The sequence below is a fragment of the Paramormyrops kingsleyae genome, chromosome 5, assembly GCF_048594095.1.
Source record: "Paramormyrops kingsleyae isolate MSU_618 chromosome 5, PKINGS_0.4, whole genome shotgun sequence".
Lineage (NCBI taxonomy): Eukaryota > Metazoa > Chordata > Actinopteri > Osteoglossiformes > Mormyridae > Paramormyrops > Paramormyrops kingsleyae.
The window spans coordinates 35,463,946-35,487,203 of NC_132801.1; the positions used below are offsets into that span (position 1 = coordinate 35,463,946).

A 23,258-nucleotide genomic window follows, 5' to 3' on the forward strand; every position below is an offset into this window, starting at 1 on the left:
GGTCATTCTGTCACGATCGGGTTGAAGGCAAGCAGGGAAGCAGGGAAGAGGAGCCAGGAAGTAGGGTCAAACGTGGATTTATTACGGGAAGCAGGACCGGGGAAGCACGACAACAAACAGCAACATCAATGACCGGACTGGGGATACAAACGGAAACGCGGACTAAATACACTGAACTAATGACAATAATCCGAAACAGCTGTAAAACACTGGGATTCCACATGAGGTTAACGAGGGGGCATGGCACACATTAGGATCGGACGGAGCGGGGTGTGACACCACCCTCATCGGACTCATCTGTGATGGGGATGAGTCTGCCTACAGACAGGAGATTGATCACTTCGTGTCCTGGTGCAAAGGGCACAACCCTGAGCTCAACGTCCTGAAGACAGTGGAGATGATTGTGGACTTCAGAAAAAGCTCTGCCCCATCCCTACCCATTTTCCTGCTTAGCTCACCAGTCACTACTGAGGAATACTTCCGCTTTCTGGGCACTACAATCACCAAGGACCTCAAGTGGCAGATGAACATCTGCTCTCTCACCAAAGAAGCTCAACAGAGGATGTTCTTCCTGAGGCAGCTGAAGAAGTTCAGTCTGCCAAAGACTATGATGGTGCACTTATACACTGCCATCATTGAGTCCATCCTCACCACGTCCATCACCGTCTGGTACCCTGCTGGAACTGCCAAGGACAAGAGCAGACTACCGAACATCATCCACTCTGCCAGGAAGACGATCGACTGCAACCTTCCATCTTTACAGGACCTGTATGAGTCCAGGAGTTTGAAAAGAGCAGGAAGGATTATGGCTGATTCCTCTCAAGCTGGTCACAAACTCCTTTGGACTCTCCCCTCTGGCAGAAGGTTGCAGTCCATTGAGACCAAAACATCACACCATAGGGACAGTTTCTTCCCCACCGCAGCTCGCCTCATCAATAAGGCCAGGAACACTCGCTCAAATACTATTTCCTCGTCCTAGTAAAAGCTTGCACTCTCTTAAATATGTGTATATTTCTCTCAGTTCCACTGCTATATCATACTTCACATTCATCTATCTATTTATATTAGTACCTGTATATACGCACACACACGCACACACACAGACACACACACACACAGACCCATTTCATGTCTCCACTGGTGTTTATTATTATTATTATTGTGCATACAGATCAGCCATAATGGTTGAGATAACTGATGAGTGAGGGAATAATCTGTATTCAACCACTAGATGACGTTTATTGCACCCTTACCATTCACTCCTACCAACACACATACACTGTCCACCGTGTGGGTTGTCCCGACTACCTACACCACACACAGTGGACACACACACACCACTGTTTACAACAATTAACACTAAACATGACACTATTAGGCAACACAATAACAGCACAAGACATGACAATTTCACCAAACTATTGACACTATAAAAGTCCTACATTATATTACAATAACAATAATAATGTTATTATTATTATTATTATTATTATCATCAATAATAATAATAATAACAATAATAATAAATAATTTTTTTAAATTATACAGCAATTTTCAAAACACAGTTTTCTTTTATGTTACATTGTAGTATGTCTGATGTCTCATATATGTACTGCCATTTTGTCTGTGTCATGCAAAGCAGGACAAATGACTGGAGAGGCAGGCGTTTGGCGAAACAAAATGGGTGTCATTGAACTGATAACACATGGGGACTTGAAATAAACAAGGGATGAAAGCGAGGGATAGAACAGGGGCAGACATGAGATTCTAATGACCATGATCCTAATGACCGGACTAGCGAGGACGAGATAAACAGGTATTTAAATACAAAGACTAACGCAGGGCAACAAGCAAGAGGTGTGGCCCATCAGGACCATGTGAGGGAGAAGACAGGAGGATCAGGCAGATGTGGCGGGCAAGATGTGACAGTCTGACACCACATCTGTAATAATAACCAGCTTCATCTTATACCCTGGGAATGTCTTGTTGATGATACTTTATATTTTCATCTTATAAGCACTTATTAACATGGTGTATAACAATTCCAGCTTCGAGCTGCTGTATAAATTGTCCGTGTCTAACATGTTTTAAAATACTGCAGTTCTAATGTGAATTTGTACATACAGTGCCTTCCAAAATGTTTAGGATAAAGCCATTAGCCTGTGCCAACCACCATTCCATGGGTTTACTCCCCTAGCCATCATACCTCTCAAAGTTTAACCCACATGGCAGTGGGACAGTGGTTGGTGGAGCACCTTTAAAGACCACTGCAGCTCCGAGATCCCCCACTAATTTAGCCTGAGGTCATGAGACCCCAGATACCATGGGATGTCACAAAGAGGCATAGTAGAGGTCTTGGTGAGGAAGAGGCTATATACTGACTTCAGAAAACCTACCTGGACCCCGAAACTAAGGAGGGGGATTGCATGTGTCCCTACATGCAGTGGATCACACAGCAGAGTGCACTAGACGCACCATAAGACCCTGTTAATGAAACAGACAGGCAGCCCAGACATACTCAGACACATACAGCTCTGGAAAAAAATTAAGAAACCACAGCACAATTTTTTACTTCACTCTTTTATCAGTGTATGGGTGTGCATCAGCAGCATGGTTATTCTCTTCTTTTTATTAATGGTCCTGCTTCTACAGTAGGACCCTGATGCAAACTGTCCTAGCAGTGCACTTCACACCTGCACTTAATGTTTCCCATTCTTTTTCAAGGTCACTTGACATCATCCTCCGATTCATGAGAAACTGTCAGATAAGTTAACAGTCATCTCTGGCATTAGAAAGTTGGTTCCACCCCTTACCTGGCTGGTTTCTGGTCGTTCCCAGTGTCTCCTGCTTCAACCTTGTTCTTGTACACTGCTGTCTTAACATGGAAGCAATCTACTGCTCAGTGTAGCCTTCAGGGTTAAACCAGGATTTAAAAATTCAGATTTGTTTAAAAATACAGATGGCATGCATACATACAGACAGAGTGAAAGAGAAATCAAACAGGAATGAGAGTCAAACCCTCAGTTAAACCCAGAACAGAGAATCCAAGGACCAATATCTGCATTACATTTATTTATGGGTGGTTATTTAGAGAAAAGGCAGAGAGAAGTGAGTAGTGACCGTCATGCATGTGTAAATCAATCTGAGAGAGGCACAGCAGATGAGCTGCTGGCAGAGTGAAAGAGATTAAGTCAAGCACCAGTATGTGGTGGCAATTGGTCGGTGCTTCTTTGGTGTTGGGGGAGGGTATATTAGTGATATAAAAAGGCAGAAAATACACGAGTGGGGAAAGAATAAAGGAGGAAAAGGAGTTTCGCCATTTTTTTGTATCCAGTACCAGAAAGTAAGGTGGGAATATCTAACTGGTAAGTTGTGATGTAAGAGTATCATAATTGTATTTGCTGATGTTTTCACATTCTAAGTTATCTGTTCAGACATTTTTGGAAATACTACAAGACAATAGCATTTTAGAAAAAAATCAACCCAAATTTTAACATTTTCATATTTTAGTGTGGATGTTTTCAAAGATGGAATTCAACGCAAGTACCAACATTAGCTTCCTTAGCTATTTAACTGATGTAAAATGGTTTGAATAAATTGTGAAGTACAATAACAGAACACTTATTAACCAAGTGTTTTTTGTAAATTTAAATATACAACCATCCCATAAATATCTGAAAATGTCTGATAACTAATGAAAGATTTCAAATCAAATTCTTACTTATTTGGGCTTTTTAGATGCTTTTTATTATTTGTCTGTTAAATAAACATAGAAACTTTCGAAAATACTATTTATCAATATCTTAAACCTGTGATGGTGCAGATTGTGGAGTTTGGTGTTTGAATGCAGTTCGCAATATTACATTAAAAATTCTTTTGTGGCCTTTGCAATGTTTGGTTCAGTGAAGCTGAACATTCTCTGTGCTTAACTTGATAGGTTTTATATATGGGCAGTGGTGGCTTGATGGTTAGGGAAGTGCACTTGTAATTGAAAGATTGTGGGTTTGAATCCCTGACCAGCAAGGCACCACTGAGGTACCCTGAGCAAGTTACCATCCCCAAGCACTGCTCCCTGGGTGCTGAATTAGCTGCCTCCTGCTATGTCACGAAAGTCACATATGGGTTAAATGCAGAGGACACATTTCGTTGTTGTACATTGTGTGTTAACACTGATCACCTAATTCTATATGTTTTGTTTGTTTCACAACACGTTATGATGCACACTCCAGTGGCCTCAAACCCATCATATCTCTCAATAAACCAACAAGCTCCTAGAGCAGAATTTGTGTGATTCCCCACAGTGGCAACAAACTGGGAGATAGGGGGAAGAGCTTTCATCAGTCAGGATGGGGAGGAGTCACACTGTCCTTATTTATTTAAGCTTTAGGATTTTTGGATTAATTTCCACATGGATTTTGTTACATTAGTGGAGAGACAGGCAAGGACAACATGGTGGTGTATTATGGGAATGGAGAATAACAGCGTGTCAAGGGGATTGGGGTCAGCCATATCACACAGCTGGCTTGTAATTTCATTTTACCCCACCATCGACATGTGGAACAAGCTATCCAGTGAGGAGAGAGAGAAAGCAAGCACAAGACAAATGAAATACCATTATTAGCGAAGAATAAGAAGGAAGCAAAAAGGCAGAGTGATTGCAGAGAGAATTACATATATAAAAAAAAAGATTTTCTACTGAATAGCCAGCAGGCGACGTGGTGGTCCAAAGAGGTTCCCTGCTACTGTATCCTTCAGTGAGATACTCAACTGAAAATTCTCCAGGAAAAATATACAGCTGTCCAAATGAGAATCAAATAGGATATTCACCTTGGATTAGTTTTAGGCAGGCTATGAAATGTTAACAGGGCCCTGTGCTTTTCCGGTTTTTCCCTTTCCTTTAGTGTGTTGTAGAGCTTTATGGGCATATAAATGGTCTGCAATGTCTTAAGGCCCAAAGCACACGCCAAAGGGATTAACTCTCATGACAGAAACCACTCTTCTATAATCTGCTTGAAACACCTTGTTGAAATTCTGAATACTTCCTTTACATGGTTAGGTCACCTCGTAACACAATCATTATTGGCTGACTACCTGCAAGGATCTGAATGCAGACTGCAGATCGTGTAGGGCAGGGGTGGCCAATCTTATCCGCAAAGGGCCGGTGTGTATGCAGGTTTTTGGGATAACCTGTAGGTCAGCTGTTCAAGCCCAGGTGTGAGGACTCTTCAGCCAATCAGTCTTCTAATTAGTGACCTAATTAGGAAGTTGCAGCGAAAACCCGCATACACACCGACCCTTTGTGGATAAGATTGGCCACCCCGGATGTAGGGCAAGCTGACCAATCAGGCAAGCTGACCAATCAGAGCACACTAGGCTCATCAGGGGTGGGGCTTAAAGGTCTAACAGAGTATTTCACATAGAGTTATGGACAGAGTGAATAGAGATGCACAATATGAGAAAAGTGTTTTGGAACATTGAAGCATGCAAATCTATTCTAATAGACCAAAAAATTTTAATTATGAACATTGCAAATGAGCATATGAAGTCCCCTTTAATAATTTGTCTTAATGCTAGATAATGTGCTTTTTCTTCAGCAGAACTGCAATGCAGTGGACCAAGTTAGAACTCCGAGCCCGAAGGGAGGCTGACTCATCTGAACCCAAACCGTCAGCAGCACCAGACCCAGAGCCCAAACCTCCAGTTCTAGCACCATCAGTTCCGGCCTCACCTGTGCACCCCCACTATCACCACCATGAATTTAGTGACATCAAGAACAAGTTTATGAATGAACTGGGCCGAACACCAAGTAAGCGCCGATCTCATTTACTCACACTGGTTAAGCTTATTACCCTGACTAAGGATGCCTTTGATTGTGCCTGTCTTTTTCCCACTTTTTCCCATGTTACATGTTAATTATATTTAAAATATAGTCTGTCAGATGGAAAAAAGGATGAAATAGCAGTAAATTAATTAGATCTTAAAATGTTAAACTCAGGATGGATTTTAAGTCCAAGTTCCTTGAGTGATTTTAGTGCACTGAATACAAGTTCACTAAATTTCCCTAAAAGAATCCCAATACAGGTGTTAAGTGTTCTGACAAAATGACATTGAGGTAAAAATGGTATTTTCTACATTTTAAAATGATTTAACTTGTTATTTCTAGCCATCTATCATACAATCACACTGCTAATTTCCCTCTAGAAACTGCAGTCTCACTTTCACCTCACAACCAAAGATCTTTTACTTTCCTCGTTTTGACTGCAGGTCCAGTTTTTTGCTTAAGTGCTTTAATAGTGGAACCAGTTTTCTCTGCTTATAGTCGTACTCCTCCTATTTTTGTCACAGTAATTCATTTTGAGACCTAAGACCTCAACAGTGCTTTGAGTATGTTGACCTTGAACTGGTATAGTAGCAATATATTCTCCAGCTGTGCATCTGTAGAGTACCCATCCAAACTTCGAAAAACATTTGTGACTCTCACCCTTAAGGTGTGATTGTGTGTGTGATGAGATGAATACTGTGTTATATATAATGATATCTATCTTTTTTCAGTTCCTCTGTGGGCAGTAGGAGCTATCCTAGTTGTACTCCTGGCTTTAGTAGCCTGTATCATCTTCTGTATTGCTAAAAAGTGCTTGGGCAAAAAAAAGAAAGCAAAGAAGGTGCGAGAGAGGAAAACTGGCTGCAGGAGGAGGGGCGAGAGAGAAGGAGATGGTGAGGGTGGCGATAAGGTAAGAATGACAAGGAGAAAAGAGAGGAGGAGCGAGCTTTTGTACGGCTACTGTATATACTATAACAATAGTACGTTGCAATGACAAGTACTGTCCAACAGGATGAAGGAGATAAGAAAAAGGGAGAAGGAGAGGAGAAGGAACAGGAGAAATTGGGTAAGCTGGAGTTCTCCTTGGACTACAACTTTACAGAGACCCAGGTATGTTTCTGTCTGTTTGTAGCTTGATTGTCATGTCATTGTTTTTTTTACCATAATGCCATAATGTGTGTCTTCACCTGGCTTATGTAAAACACTTTACTTGTTGCTAGTATATCTAGGAAGTCTCAATTTTGTAAATTCTCTCTTTCCTACCCTCCTGCACCCAGTATCATTGTATATAACAGTCACTGTATATAACAGTCACTGTCTTCCTCCCCTCTAGCTGATAGTGGGGATACTCCAGGCCCAGGATCTTGCCGCAATGGATATGGGGGGAACATCAGACCCCTACGTTAAGGTCTACCTGCTCCCTGACAAGAAGAAAAAGTTTGAGACTAAGGTGCAGCGCAAGAACCTGTGTCCTGTCTTCAACGAGACCTTCACCTTCAAGGTCTGTGCAATAATCCTGTGTCTGATATTATGCCTGTTTTACCTGGGTGAAAGATTTATAAGGTTTTCAAAGTTGCAAAAACAAACACAATTACAATTCCCTAAAAGCCATTTTATGCTCATTTGTGTGTCACCTATCCCCCCATATTACTAATATTCAAGAATAAAGCCAACAAGTCATATTTTTTGTGATTCATATGAATGCACTTTAGCAAAATGTCATTCATTGTAATGGTAAGTTTTTTTCCAAAACAATTTCTTTATGTCCATTTTTTTCATTATTTATCCATGATGAGACTGGTAGAAATAAAACTACCTAGAAAAAATGACATTCTTTTATTTGTAATATGCAACATGTGTCAACATGTGTCACAGATACATCTCAAAATCTGTAGAACATTTTTAACAGAACTTTTCTGCCTATACACTAGGAAAAACATAAATATATATTCTATACATTGTTGCTATCCACCTTCATGAATCATCACCTTATCGTGGTGGAGGGGTTTGCGTGCCTCCATGATCCTAGGAGCTATGTTGTCGGGGGCAATTGCCCCTAGTAGGGCCTCTCAAGGCAAATTGGTCCCAGGTGAGTAGCCAGACTAAGTGCGGTGTGATGATTATTATAAAGGACCATGTTACTCTGCCTGGATTGGGGAGATCGGGGCCTCATTCTGGAGCCAGGCCTGGAGCAGGAACCTGAGAGCAAGCACCTGGTGGCCGGGCCTCCACCCATGGAGTCTGGCCAAGCGAAGCCTGAAGACATAACATGGGCCTGCTCTCCCTAGCACCAGCTGCAGGGGGAGGGAAATAATTATTTGACCCCATGCTGAATTCTTAAGTTGACCCATTAATATAGAAATTAGAAGTCTATAATTTCACTGGTAGGTTTATTTTAACAGCAAAAGATAGATTATCAAAAAAATAAGCAAGAAAAAAAATCATCATGTAACACTACAAACCAATTTGTCATTTATGTAGGGAAATAAGTATTTGATCTCTTGGAACACTTGCTTTAGTACTTGGTGGAATAACCATTTTTGGCAAGCACAGCTGTCAGATGTTTCTTGTCACTGGTCATGAGGTTTGCATGCAGGTCAGCAGGATTTTTCATCCACCCCTCTTTGCAGCATTCTTATAGTCAGCATTCCCTGCTCCATTGAGATCATTAACAAGCTCCTCCCGTGTAGTTCTGGGGTTAGCCCTCACCATTCTTATGATCATTGATGCTGCATGAGATGAGATCTTCCTTGGGGCCCCAGACAAAGGGTGATTGATAGTTATTTTGTCTTTCTTCCATTTGTGAATAATTCTACCAACAGTTGTCACTTTCTCACCAAGTTGCTTGCTGATGGTAATGTAGCCAATTCCACCTTTGTGAAGGTCAACAATCTTGTCTCTGACATCCTTTGACAGTTCTCTGGTGTCTCTCATGGTGATAAGATTGAAGAACTAGAAAGGTTAGTGACCAAAGAATGCTCTTTAAACAAAGTAATGCCATTAAATGTGAATACTTATTTCCCTAGATAAATAACAAATTGGTTTGTAACTGTTACATAATGATTTTTCTGGCTTGTTTTGTTGATCTAGGGAAAAAAGATTTTGATCCCCAACAAGTCAGCAAGAAATTAACACATAAACACAACACAAGTAGTATTTAATTAAGTATTAACAGATACCAAGCCAGCATTCACATTTAATGGCATTACTTTGTTTAAAAAGTATTCTTTGGTCACTAACCTGTTAGTCAAACCTTGGATCCAGGAGGAACAGTGCGGATTCCATCCTGGTCACAGAACACTGGACCATCTCTTCACCCTCACAAGGACACTGGAGTGTTCATGGGAGTTTGCCCACCGAGACATATGACCGTGAATCTTAGGGGATCCTGTGGGGGGTGCTCCAAGAGTATGGGGTATGGGGTCCATTGTTGTGGGCCATCAAATCCCTGTACAAATAGAGCGAAAGCTTAGTTTGCATTGCCAGCAGTTAGTCAGACTTGTTCCTGGTTGGTGTTGGACGCCACCAGGGCTGGCCTTTGTCACCAATTCTGTTCATAACTTTTATGGACAGAATATCTAGGTAGGCAAGGAGTGGAGGGGGTCTGGTTTGGGGGCCTCAGGATCGCATCTTTGGTTTTTGCACATGATGTGGTCCTGTTGGTGTCATTGGGGTGTGACCTGTGGCATGCACTGGGGCGGTTTGAGTGTGGGCAGCCGGGATGAGGATCAGCACCTCCAATCTGCGGCCACGGTTCCCAACCAGAAAAGGGTGGAGCACCATCTCCTGGTGGGGAATGAGTTGTTGCCTGAAGTGGAGGAGTTCTTTGGGGTCTTGTTCACAAGTAAGAGAAGAAGAGACCAGGCAATTGACAGATGGATTGATGCAGCATTGTCAGTAATGCGGACTCTGTACCATTATGTTGTGGTAAAGAAGGAGCTGAGCTGGAAGGCAAAGCTCTCAATTCACCAGATGATCTATGTTCTGGAATGAGATTGCGGAATACAAGCGGCTCAAATGAGTTTCCTTCGCAGGGTGTCTGAGCTCAGCCCTAGAGATAGGGTGAGGGGCTCAGACATTCAGAAGGGGCTCAAAGTAGAGCTGCTGCTCTTCTGCATCTAAAGGAACCAGTTGAGATGGTAAGGGCATCTATCTAGGATGTCTTCTGGATGCCTCCCTGGGGAGGTGTTTCTGATATGTCCAACTGGGAGCAGGCCCGGGACAGACCCAGGACACGATAGAGAGTTTATATGTCTCAGCTGGCCTGTGAGTGCCTTGGGATAAGTGGCAGAAAATGGATGGATGGATCATTGGATGGATGAATTGTTGCAATCACTAACACAATTATGTCATGGTTATTCATTCATTCATTTATATTTTTAGTAAGAATTTTTTTACATTTTGAAAATACTTCTGTCTTTAGAATTTTAATCAGGACAGTTACAATAAAGCACGTTTTGACATGTCAGAGCTTAAAAATTCCTTAATTTAATAGTTTGCAGCACAAATAACTCTGTGTTAAGACAAAACACTTGGAGAAGTTACAAAAAACTTTATTGGGGAAAACCAGAGTGAAGTCCAAACAACAAGCGGGGTTCAAGTCAGAAATCAGTCTGAGCCAAGCGTCTGAAGCCAAAGGGTAAACCGAAGGGGGAGTCGTTGAGCCGGGTGCAGAAGAGTCGGGGAGCCGGGAGGTCAGTCCGATGACAAGGACGGGACACACAGGCAGCAGCCACGGGAGAAGATTAGGACTGGGATGGTTGGGAGCAGGAAGATTCAGGAGGCATGGGAAGAGGGAGTAGGGAGAGTTGGGTGGAGCAGAGCTGCAACAGAGACACAGGAGTAAAGCACTCGAAAATTGCATGACAAACAGTACCTTGCATCGAGCGATCTTTGTGCAGGGTTTAACCCTCTGGGGTCGACGGTATCATCTGCAATGCTGCGTATCTTTCTTGTGTATTTCAGTTCATAACTCACTGAAATCGTATTATAGAAACATGAAAAAAACTACTAAATCCGTAATCTGTCTTCTTTTCAAAACGTCCATTGTCGGAAGTATTAAAGTGTTTAAAAAATAAGCAAAAAAGTAAACCATTTCACCTTTCTTTGTTTTTCCTGCATCGGGGGCGTGTAGTACCAATTTCACCTGAAGATCGCTATTCACATTCTAAATAGCCGCATTACCACGTATTCAAATCGCATTCGCATGGTAATTTGATGAACAACGCAACGGTGGAACGCGATCCAGATACATCCCCATCAGCACCATAAAAGGGGGGAGGAGGATGTGGCCAAGTGTGAATGGCTCATGCATACACATGAGAGCTCCTACATATTCAATAGAAGGAGACCAGAAATAATGACATGAGTTAGCTTTTTGTTATTTATCCAGCTGAATGTTGCATCTACACCATTTAGTCATCTTCATGTAGCCAAGACTTTGGTGATCAGATATCTGGGATCAAAACAAACTGCCACCATTGCTTACTATGTACTTTTATAATGTTTCTGCAAGTGTTACAAACTGCATTTTGCAATGTCTATACTTTGATGTCAAATTACAAACTTCACATAAATCTGACATATTTAATTTATTTGCCATGAATTAAGTTTATGATGTTGAAATAAATGTGTGACTATGCCCCAGTCAGTGAAATTGTGTTCCCTACCCCTAGACCCCAGAGGGACAAGTAGCCAAGTGGGCGTGTCACTGATTGGTTGCAGTCGTGCCGCCTGCAGGTATGACACTCTGGGTCAAAACAAAAGATTATGAGTTCAGTGAATTAGTATTATAGTTTTATATAAATATTTGTGTCTTGTTCTTCGTCGGGCACAGACCGGTGAAGCAAAGGCAAGACTCAAGGGGTTTAATCGAAAGCACACGTTAAAACACATACACAACGACTGATGTGTATGTGACCAAGAGACAGGGATCTGGCTGGGATCTGCCATGCTGGGAAGGTGGTCGGGGTGACCCACCAGAGGGGTTCATTGGGGTAGTCATCAGGGAAATCCCCGAGGGGTCCCACTCCATCTCCACTGAGGGGGGAGGAGTGGTGGTCCAACAATCAGGGACCTCCTCAGGGTCGGGAGCCGGGGGCATGGGAACAGGAACCACGTGGACTGGAGCTGGAACTGCCAGGAGTGGAACCACGGAGAGCGGAGCACTAACTGCAGGGACTGGAACCACGGAGACTGGGTTCTCGGGTGCGGGTGCAGCTGGGGGTGGTGCCTCGAGTGCGGACGCGGCCGGGGTTTGCACTTTGGGATAGGGCGCAGCCTCAGGAAAGGGAGCAGCAGAGACCTCGGGCCCCACAGCGTCTCATGTCGAGGAAGCCTGCTCCTACCTCAAACGGAGCAGCTACCTCTGGCTCTCCGCCATTTTCTCCAGCTCTCGAGGTGGGGAGGTTAGGGTGAAGGAGGAATCCACATCCGGAGCGGGGTAGCCTCTTGGGAGTCCCACACTGCCGGATCTTCCATTACCCGCCAGTATAGACCCCGAAGTGAAAATATTTCTCGGCCAGGGACAAAGCAGGAACGGTGGTCGAGATTGACACAGGAGGCGTAGGCGAAGTGGCGGGCAGACGAGCCTCGGGCATCAGCGGCGGGTTACAGAAGGGCATCCGACACGCACTCCTGTTTGCAATCTTTCCACTTCTTTCTGCGAGCCGAGATGTAAGATTATATTATTAGCCGAGCAGGGGACAGTTCGGGCAGCATCAAAGGCGAGACATGAGGCAGCCCACAGTCCAAACGCACCTGCCTTATCATCCTCTCTGCCACTCTGCTCCTCAGCTGCTGTAAGCTTTCGCGCACCTCCAATGGGCAGGGAGATCCTCTCCAGGATATCCCTCGCCTGGGTAGGATTCGTGCTGCGGGGTCTTCTCGGACTTCGGGCTCCCACAGCTAATAAATTACCTCATCTGTTAAGACGAGGTATTCCTCCTCAGCGAGGGGAGGTGTCTTCTTCTTCTGGAGTCCAGTCATTCTGTCTTGTTCTTCGTCAGGGCATGGACTGTGGAAGCAAAAGCAGGACTCGAGGGGTTTAATCGAAGGTACACGTTAAAACACATACACAACAACTGACGTCAATGACCGGACTGGGGAACATACTCTAACGCAGACTTAAATACACAACAGCTATTAACAAGACTAGAAACAGCTGAAGACTTCGGGATTCCACACAAGGTAACGTGGCACACAGGAGGATCAGACGAGCAGGGCATGACAATTTGTCTTTTTCTCTTAAATTAATGGCCCTGGGACAACAAATTTACACTTGTTGTCATTGAGTAGTTTGTTGTTTTAACTTGATGTGTGATTTGCCCTACTTTGACTTGCGATTTCTTTACCACTAAAAATAATTAAGTAATTGAAAGCAGTTTTTTTAAATACGATATAAACAGTACATTACTTTTTTGTTCATTTGTAATTGCAATGGTTAAAATAACATCTAAGGTTATTTTAGTTAAACTGTTCTTGGGGTCTTTCACTAGGTTCTAATTTATTCATCTCTTTGCACTTTTTCAATTCAAACCTGTAAATAATACAGTGGGCCCTCCAATTTCTTTAGTTTCAGTTATCCTTGATTTACTGTGATCTAAAAAAAAGTGGAAAATTTCAATTTCAAACCGCATGCCAAGCCTGTACAGGCTGCAACATGGAGAAAGCCACAGCCCACTTGCAGTCCTGATTGCAGTACCTGTGTTATAAAAATGCATAACAAGCACTATTTTCATTGTGTGGTATTACTTTTGCATCATCATTTGATGCCTGATATTTAGGCTAAAACATCTGAATCCTTTTCATTTGAGAGAGAACAGTACTGCACAGTACTGTGTAACAATGTACTATGTACTTTATTATAACTGTATTTAACGCTGGTAAGGTCTTACTCTGCATAATTTATCAATCAAACTTTACCATGTTCATGCACAAAAATCATGTAATATATGGGGATCATGGAAGGTTCAACCAACCGCAGTAGATCTTGGAACGTATCTCCCTTGGATATGGGACGACTACTATATGTGTAAACTCTTTTTACATGTTTTGCATGTTTTTCCCCTTGTAAAGATTCCATATGCAGAACTTGGGGGAAAGACGCTGGTGATGCAGGTCTTTGACTTTGACCGCTTCTCAAAGCATGATATTATTGGTGAAATCAAGATCCCTATGAATAGTGTGGATCTTGGCCAACCCCTGCAGGAATGGAGAGATCTGGAGAGTGGAGAAAAGGAAGAGGTATGTAATTTGTGCACAAATGATCTAGATGTTCCTTACCCTCATCCTTCAGTCTGTTTAAAAACTAATTGTTTTAATCACCATTCTCTGTCAGTATCTCAACCATTTTAATGACATTTTGTATTTTCTTTTTCTGACTCATTCAGTTTGTCAGAATTTTAGTATATGATTTTTTCCATCTTTGTGTTCCAGCAAGAGAAGTTGGGAGATATCTGCATTTCTTTGCGTTATGTTCCTACAGCTGGCAAACTCACAGTCAACATCATGGAGGCTAAGAACCTGAAGAAGATGGATGTTGGTGGCTTATCAGGTGCTATACAACTCACTCATTCATAGGCTCCCTGCAATTTCTCATTGCAACTTTATGAAGTTATTCTTACAGGGAAAATATACTTTTAACTGCTATTAGTCAATTTGGATTAAAAGCTTCTGCATGAGAGGTCCAGAGCTTTTTGCAGCTGTGTTATATAAATATTAATTACTTTTGCAATTTCCAATGTTATCCATTACCCTAACAGACAACCTGCCACGTTCGTTACTGCCTTTACTCTGCACTTTGTGCTTGCCATACCTAGACAGTAGGGGGCGTAAACTAACCACTCTATTTTGTGCTTTAGCCCAGGAATCTCCAATTCTGGTCTTAGAGCGCCAGTCTGCAACACAGCTGGCAGATTTCCCTGCTCAAACATGCATATTAAATCTGACAGTTAACTGATGAGCTGAATAAGGTGTGTTTCAGCAAGGAAATCTAAAAACTGTGTTGAATATTGGCCCTCTAGAACCAGAATTGGGGAACCCTGCTTAATTAAGCTGTAGGAAATTTAGCATTTTATTATCAATTAGCCACTTTTCATTACATTTGTGTTTCAATGATTAGAGGCTTATTTTGGTCATTGTGGCTCTTTCTGCCTCTTCACCATGTCAGCAAACACAATCGCTATTACAATGGTACCTCAGAAATCAAACTTAATCCGTTCAGAACTCCGGATCGAATCCAAAAAAGTTCGAGTTCTGATTGAATTTTCCCCATTAGTAATAATGGAAAACCAATTAATTGGTTCCCGGCCCCAAAAAATTACACTATATATCTCTTTTTTTTTTTAGCATTTAAACACAAAATGAATAAGATAAAACAAGAAGAGCATATACTGTAATAAACACATCTAAGCACATTTATCAAAACAGTAATTTGTAAAGTAAGAAAATAAATGTATCCAAACAATGTGTAAAGTAAAAAAAAAACAATGTGTCCTGCCCCCATCGTCCGCTCCTTCTGTGTGCCACGCCCCCTCGTTAACCCCATGTGGAATCCCAGTGTGATCAGCTGTTTCTAGTTGCTGTCATTTGTCCTGCGTATTTAGTCCGCGTTTCAGTTTGTTTCCCCAGTCCAGTCATTGTATTGTCTGTCTGCGTTTACCTGTAATTAAACCCCGTATTCCCTGATACCCTGACCTCTGCGCCTTTGTCTCCATTCCGTCCCCGCTCGGCAGGACAATATTTTTATAATTAAATGTATTAATGTTTTATTATTAATATTAAAATAATGAATAAGAAATCTTTATTTTAAAATATATTTTATTATATAATAATAATTACTGTTACTATCATTGTCAATTTATTTTTACTGTCCAAATATATGTATTCAGCTAGTGGAAATGATGCTATCACAGCGAACGCGGAACTGAGACTGAGACTAACCCTAACCCTTTGTTTCTGCTGAGACGTGCCGCGTGACTCACAAGTTCCCCGTGCGTACAAGTTATCTTAGGTCAGCCTTCACAGTTCGACTTCTGAGATTCAGATTGAGTTCTAGGTAAAAAAAAATTTTGAACTGGTTGGTTCGACTTTTAAGAAATTCGAGTTATAATGAGTTTGAGAACTGAGGTACCTCTGTATAGGCAAATTTACTGTTCTTTGAAAATGAATTGTGTTTTTTTTTTTAATTAGATCCATTTGTGAAAATTGTGCTGCAACACAATGGGAAACGACTGAAGAAAAAGAAAACAACTGTTAAAAAAAATACTCTAAACCCCTACTTCAATGAGAGCTTCAGTTTTGACGTTCCTTTTGCACAGATACAGGTATAATATTACTCTGTTAGTTCTTAGTGTACTTACCTCCAGCATAAATTAATATAATCTTACAATTTCCTGTTATTTTCTATGCAGAAAGTGCAGGTTCTCATAACGGTGTATGACTACGACAAGCTTGGAAGCAATGATGCCATTGGAAAAACTTTTATTGGCTACGGTGCGTCAGGGATAGGGCTACGCCATTGGTCAGATATGTTGGCCAATCCAAGACGACCTGTTGCCCAGTGGCATACTCTGCAGCCTGAAGAAGAAGTGGATTCTGCTCTTAAAGGACCCCATCGCTAACCTTTGCATCATTGAGTAGTCTCTAAATATCCTTTGTTGGTTTGTGTCCCCATAAGTAGCAACCTAAATATTCTGAACTTATAGCCTACCTCCCAGCTCAACATACTTCTTTGTGTCTGTTATTTGAATCTTTACATGCATGTTTCTTCTCTGTGATTTGATGCTATGCAGGTGTTTGTTGCTTGTTCATATGTTTTATTTCCACTCACTTTACTGCAAAGATTACATTGTAAGAGAAAGGGTCAAGCCATTACAGAAAATGGATGGAAGGATGGATGGATATGAAAACTGGAAATGCAATGCTCTGCTGTTATGTAAAATATTATTTGTAAACATTATCTGTTTATGTAGGTACATTTTTGCATATACATAATCAAACTGAGTTATTGAATTGGCAAATTTATTGTTCTTCTTATACATTTGCCTCTCAACAGCACCTCTCCTCCTATTGATCTACCTACATGCACACATGTGTACCTGTCAGACACAATCGTTTTATCGTACTGTATCGCTTGCTGTGAGCACTGAATGGATGGGCCCAGAACAGTTGTTTATTTGTTCGGCTAATATGGCAGGCTTAAATCAGCTTGCAGTCTGCAATCTGCACCATTGATCTTTTGAAAGTGAGTCACATGTGACTAATCTTTGTGTCACTTCCCTCTCATGTCTGGTCTTTATGCATGTGTGCATTTCTGCCCCATGAACCACATGTGAGCTAGGCAAGATCAAAGGAATTTTCGAAGCAGGTTTATTGCTCTTCTCTGGTCCCTGTTCAAAGGGGATTTTTTCTTCCCTTGCCCCCAAATGCCTGTAATTTACTCTGACTGGATGGGACCCTTCAACCACCCCCGCTCCATTGTCTCCCATTATATTCTGCTTGTCTGCCCTGATAAGGATAATCATTAAAGAAAGTTCAGGCCCTTTGCATATGATTTCACTGTGTCACATGCTTCTGTCCCTGAATTAGGTCAGTTTTTCCTTCCAATCATACAGTATATCCTCTGTTTTTCATTACAAAAATAAGTAACATTTAATGCAGTGCAGAGCCATGGCTACCATATCATCTACTAATCTGTTGGGGTAGTAGGCACACTATAGAGGATAGGGGAGTAGATATGCAATAGAACCAATTTCTCCAGGCAATTCATAACAACTGATGTAAGTGCCACCGGTCTAAAGTTGTTCAGGGTGGATGTGTCTGGTTTCTTAGGGACCAGTTTAATGACTTGAATATGCATGGGACAACTGCTTGTGTGTCTGTGGCGTCTAGGCATCCCGGCAGGTTTGCCAGAGCACCATCAGTCCATGTTTTAACAGTTCTCCTGATTGTGACTGGGTTAGCCTTCAGCCGTTTGGTGTAAGTAGGCCTTAGCAGGAATGTCAGATGATTGGATTTTCCAAAATGGGGTTTTGGCACAGCTGAATATGCATTTCTAATATTACTGTAACGATGGCCCAAGATGTTGTTTCCTCTGGTGGAAAAAGTCACAAACTGGTAAAGTTTTGGAATGTTTCTCCAGAGATTGCAATGATTGAAGTCTCACTGGATAATGAAAGCAGCATTAGGATACATGTTTCCATGCTCACTTATCATGTTGTGCAGTTCTTTCAGTGCAGCCTCCTCCTTAGTGGAGGGGGGTGTACACAGCACTCACAATAATGCATTGCAGTTCTCTGGGTAAATAAAACGGTCTGCACTTCAGTGTTAAATATTTCACATCCTCAGAACATGTGTTTGTGTGTGTGTATGTGTGTGTGTATATAATTCAAAATATATTTTTAAAAATCAGTGTCTGGCATGCACTTTTCACATATCATAAAACTTAAAACGTGATCATGACCTGCTGTATAGAAACTGATATTAATATGTGGGTCATATACAGCCAAATATTCTTAAAACTTTCATGTCTCTTGAAATTACAAACTAGCCTCCACTTGTCTTTGTAACTGTGGGTGGAATTTTACAATCAGACCTTAAGTTAAGATTAATAACCTCCTATAAATCATTGCAAATGAGACAGTTACTACTTTTCATTCAAACACGACAGTGGTGCAATTCTTTTCGACATCGCTTGTTCATGCAAATTGTCTCCTGTCACAAGAAGCGATTAATTTGAATAAATTGATCTATCTATTAGGGGTGGAGCCGAACCCGAATACGGTATTCGGAAAGGCACAAATAATGTGTTTTTTACGAATACTTATTTCGAACAAATACTTTTAAAAATATTTGTATTCGGGAACAAGAAAAACTTTATATCAAAAAGCTGCGTTTCCTTTTGAGACCGCAGTGCATGCCCGGATGAGTGAGTGAGTGAGTTCAGGAGTCAGGGGGGGCAGTAAAAGAGGTGACTGGCACAGGCTGCTCCACACAGCAACAGAGAAGGCTCGGCTGAGCGAAAAAAAGACTTAACTGTATCACTATTTTTGTACCTTAACTGGGTTCCGGAGGCAGTTTATAACTTTCGGGAAGCGGAGTTTGATCGGGAGATTATTCCATTACGCTGCATTATTGACGTCTGCAGTCAGGTGCTCTCATGTTCGCTCTGTTTACGTACAGTAGCTCTGTTAGCTCGGTAATTTAGACAATAGGCTGTTGACAGAGTAACGTTAAAGTTTGGTTAAAAAGGTTAAAACAATGCTTGTGTAGTTGTGTCGAATTGTATGCACTTGTAGGAGTTATATGGTACGTTTAAGTTACTCTGTCTACTGCATATCCATAATTATTATAATGGATATAATTAAAGAATACTTACACTGTAACGTAAATTAGAAGTGCAACGCAAAAAAACTGGATTTTTACGCCTATTTTGAATTTTACTCGAATACAAATACAAATACTTTTCCCCCCTCAACAAATACAAATACCGGCTGCTTTGCACACCCCTACTATCTATCTATATCTGTCTTTATAGTATGTTTGACACTTTGTTTAAGTCATCCTGCTGCAATATTTTTCCTATTCTGTCTTCTTTTCGTACCTATAATGCGGCGACTAGCTTTATACTCGTCACCATCACACCTGGAAATTATATGATACCGAACCAAAAGTAATCAGAACTCAGCAAATTTTAACTTTTCACTGTGGCGATTACGTCAGGGAATCAATCCGTGGCAGGGGGCACAACACTTGCATCCTGTCTCGTGTTCCCCTACCTCGTGTTCCCCAGGTATAGCTTTTCTTATTGCATAATTAAATAATCCTTAAAATATGCTTACAACATTGGCAAAGTATTATATAATGGTGAAATTTAACGTTACTGTTCATTAGCGTCAAAGCGATCTGGGTCGAAGTATTTGCGAGGATTTCGTTTTCTTCCGGTAACTGTTGCTAGGCAACATGAAACTTCGTGCTTGTTGTTCGGTTTCTCGCAGTGAAGGCAGAGCGCTGAATACGCTAATATTTTTTTGCCATTTTAATAAATCTTCGTGTTAAAACGGATGAACTAGTGTGAGGTTATAGACGTAGAATAGTGAACTAGATCTGCAACACCAAGCGACCTTCTTACAGACATTTGAAAGTGCTTCTAGGTCTTTTTACATGTGATATTCTTTTGGTTTGCTCTGTGCAATTAACTAAAAATAGGAGGTTGTGTAGTATCCAATTTTGCTCGTTAACGCTAATAAGTAAGCACAGAGTCTTGAGAATGTGTGCCGGCAGGACACTGGAGGGGGCTGGCTGTGTGACCTGGTGGGGTTTCAGTCCAGCCTTAGATCTTGTCAGCATTGGTAAGTAGTAACACAGCCCTGCCTGCGTAATACGGAATTCTGCAGGGTTGCCTACAGTACCTTTGTCAGCTGGCTAGCACGAGATTTTCAAGTCTGCACACGTATTTACATGAATATAAGTTTCATTAGCTTGTAAACCGTCTAGGGTTTGCTAACTGCCCCAATGTTTTTAATGTTGTTAATTTTAGGTATAAAATGGATTAATAGAGATTCGCCGTAAGATTTCTTGCCGTGAGCGTTTGAGTCTGCAAGTGTTTGTGTCACGCCAGATGCGTGAGAGTTGGCAACACTCATTCTATGACCATTGAAGGATGGATAGACTTTACTCTAGAGGCGATATTTTTCAGTGCTGGGAATGAACGTAAGGTCCATGTGCACGAGCTTTCAACGCATTCTACGTAGCGTAATTATTTTAACTTTTTCAAGGCATCATGCTTTGCATTTCTCATTCCATGATCTTTTTTGAATGTCATAGTTTCGTCTCAGTTTAGGCAGGATAGATTTGCATGTTTTTTAAAATCAGCATTCAAAAAATATGCTTGATTGTGCTACAAGTGTACTGTGCCCCAAAACATGTAGTCAATGTTGCGTCTAACTTCCACGTTTGTTCGCTTTTTCTTGATTTATTTTCAGTTATCTCTGCTTTATGTTTTTGTAGTGTGTGTAAAGTCATATTTCAGAGAAATAAATGTTTTAAAACAACATGATAGATCTTCTTTTCAGTTCCTTTATTATACTTTATGATAATTACACGCAGTGGCGTAGGCAGAAATTGTATTTTGGGCGGGCCATTGAAAAAGTGAGCGGGCCTATATTTTTTCCTAGAAAAAATATTACTTAAATAATAATTAAACCTTAGAGAGTAGAAAAAATAATAGACAAACAAACTGCAAAAACACACCTTTATTTTGCAATATTCGGCAAAGGCAATAACAAAACACCGTCTAACCATCATGTTCAACAGTGCTCAATAAAGGCTGGACAAACCACCAGCATAGACAATAACCTGTCTATTTTATTCAGGTTAGTCAGCAGTGCAGAGCAGACAGTTCACCTGAAAATAAAGTAGGCTAAAAGTAAAGAAAATTAAAATAATGAAAACTCTCAGCAGAGAACGGTTTGAAATAAATAAATCAGGTTTATATGAATATATATTTTTTAATACATTTGAATAATAAAAATAAACTAAAAATGTATTTTGATCAAACTTGCCTGGGTGGGCCAGGGAGTAATGTGGGCGGGCCAGTGCCGCCCTGGCCCATTACTGGCTACGCGCCTGATTACACGGCTGTTACCACTACATTTCCTGACAATTAGTAATGCTAGATATAATGTGACGACAATTGTCTGAAGTGTGTAAACAGTCTGTTTGAAGACCCAACCACCACATTTTTTTTTGCCTAAAACTGAATAGTGTGTTGCTGCTTTTCCAGAAGCCAATACTCGGGTCACAAAATCTGTTATGAAATCTTTCCAGGATTGTAATTTTTATTTATGTCTGCTGGGTCAATGTTTTTTTTCCTAGAATTGTTTGAGTTCACAACATTTGATGATTGCTATCAGAAATTGTGACCCCTCTGCTTATACTATTTCTTCCTATTTGCTAGCACGGACGTGCTCATATCAGTAATAACAATGGTGAATTCTTGATCATGTACACCTACTTGATTTTTCATGGAAAATTAGATCACAAAGAGCTGACATTTATAAATAAAAATTAACATTTAAAAATGCCAAATAATGTGAACATGCCTGTATTGGTGGCTTGTGCCTTGTGCTAGGTGCTTCTTGGAATAGTATCCAGGCTCTCCATAACCCAGTACTGCATAAGATGTATAATATGTGTCTGTGTGTTTGTTTTGTTATTTCTAATTTTTATTTTTTTTCCTAAAAATGATCCTGTTCTCTTTTTTCCAGGAGCAGTGAGACAGAAGGGTCGAGTGAATGTGTTGCTTGTTGGCAGTGGAGACCCAAGACATATCCTCAAAACCATCGCCCACCTGAGAGACACCGATACCCTACATGTGGGTGCCTGGGCGCCTGCAGCTCTGTCATTGGTCAAAGGCAGCTTTCTGGGGAAATGTGTACACAAGTGAAGGCTGCTTCAAATGGGCTTAGTCAGCATTTTTCTTAGAACAAAGAATTTTTTAGCATTCCTTATAAAGCAAATGGAAACATACACCTTATTGTAAAATAATTACTGTCATTTCAAAATAGCAATAAATGTACAGACGCTCCTCCACTTACGAATTTTCAACTTTCAGACATATAAACGAAGTGGACTGTAAGTCCAAATTGTGTTCGTTGGACTCCTATTTCCTGTCTGCATCAATTTTTTTTTTTGCACACCAATTCCGCCTAGTACAACTTCTGGCTGCTACTCCCGCTGCACAGCAGCGTAGCGTGCGTACTCCCAGCATCCTAGTTCTTAGTACTTGCGTATACCCTTAAAATGATGTTGAATAACGACTTATGAACATTTCAAGTTACAAACAACTGTTTGGAACATATCTCATTCATAAGTAGAGGAGCATCTGTACTGGCTAATATGCAAATTCATTTTAAAGACTAAATGACTGACTAAATTCTTGCCTATGGTTGTCACTTCCCGATCATGCCGCTCCTCCTGTGTGTCACGCCCCCGCATTCCTCATCTTGTTTAATTGAGTCCATGTATATCAAGTGCTTCCCTGTTAGTCTTTCCCCAGTTCTGTCATTGACGTCTATCCTTTGTCCTGCATTATGTTCCGTATTGTTCCCCCAATAAATCCCTCGTTCTTTCTTCGGCTCCTTCTTCTGCTTCCCTGGCCCATGCTTCCCCTTTGGTGTGACAATGGTCTTCTTCTGTATTACAGTAGAAGTTGGTATTATTGCTATAATTTTTATTATTTATGTCTTTCTGGTTAAATGTACTTAGTATGTTTTAGTTCAGAGGTTGCATTTTAAAAGGCAAGGCGTTTAAGTGTAATCTTTCTTTGCCTTTACAGGTGTGGGTCGTAGAAAACTGCTTGGAAGTGGTAGCTAGGCAGCTGTTGCTGCTCTCTCTGGCCCTCACTCATCCACGCAGCATGGGACTACAGGGTCAG

General features: G+C 41.1%; 2 protein-coding genes across 4 annotated transcripts in view; both read left to right on the forward strand.

Moving 5' to 3' along the window:
• Window positions 1-3,287: 3,287 nt before the first annotated feature.
• On the forward strand, window positions 3,288-17,354 carry LOC111837254 (synaptotagmin-2-like). The gene is made up of 9 exons (XM_023799145.2): window positions 3,288-3,365; window positions 5,595-5,806; window positions 6,553-6,731; window positions 6,833-6,931; window positions 7,155-7,322; window positions 13,898-14,065; window positions 14,258-14,375; window positions 16,013-16,146; window positions 16,234-17,354. Exons 2-9 carry the CDS (start codon window positions 5,605-5,607, stop codon window positions 16,441-16,443), a joined length of 1,278 nt encoding a protein of 425 aa, XP_023654913.1. The 5' UTR covers window positions 3,288-3,365; window positions 5,595-5,604; the 3' UTR covers window positions 16,444-17,354.
• Window positions 17,355-18,781: 1,427 nt separating this feature from the next.
• Window positions 18,782-23,258, forward strand: part of LOC111837266 (dynein axonemal assembly factor 3) — a 32,608-nt gene continuing 28,131 nt past the window's right edge. Inside the window, exons 1-4 of one of the 3 annotated variants that reach the window (XM_072712666.1) lie at window positions 18,782-18,972; window positions 20,076-20,172; window positions 22,090-22,196; window positions 23,160-23,253. In XM_072712666.1, the coding sequence (XP_072568767.1) occupies window positions 20,091-20,172; window positions 22,090-22,196; window positions 23,160-23,253 (283 nt within the window). In that variant the 5' untranslated portion in view covers window positions 18,782-18,972; window positions 20,076-20,090. Of the gene's footprint in view, window positions 18,973-19,672; window positions 20,004-20,073; window positions 20,173-22,089; window positions 22,197-23,159; window positions 23,254-23,258 lie in introns of those variants that run through there. The other 2 variants (XM_072712667.1, XM_072712665.1) reach the window with 2 other exon arrangements.

Coding starts and splice junctions, on each gene's coding strand:
- LOC111837254 (XM_023799145.2), top strand. CDS start 5,605: ATGCAGTGGACCAAGTTAGAACTCCGAGCCCGAAGGGAGGCTGACTCA. Junction 5,807..6,552: donor TGAACTGGGCCGAACACCAA/GTAAGCGCCGAT, acceptor ATCTTTTTTCAG/TTCCTCTGTGGGCAGTAGGA. Junction 14,066..14,257: donor AGAGTGGAGAAAAGGAAGAG/GTATGTAATTTG, acceptor TTTGTGTTCCAG/CAAGAGAAGTTGGGAGATAT.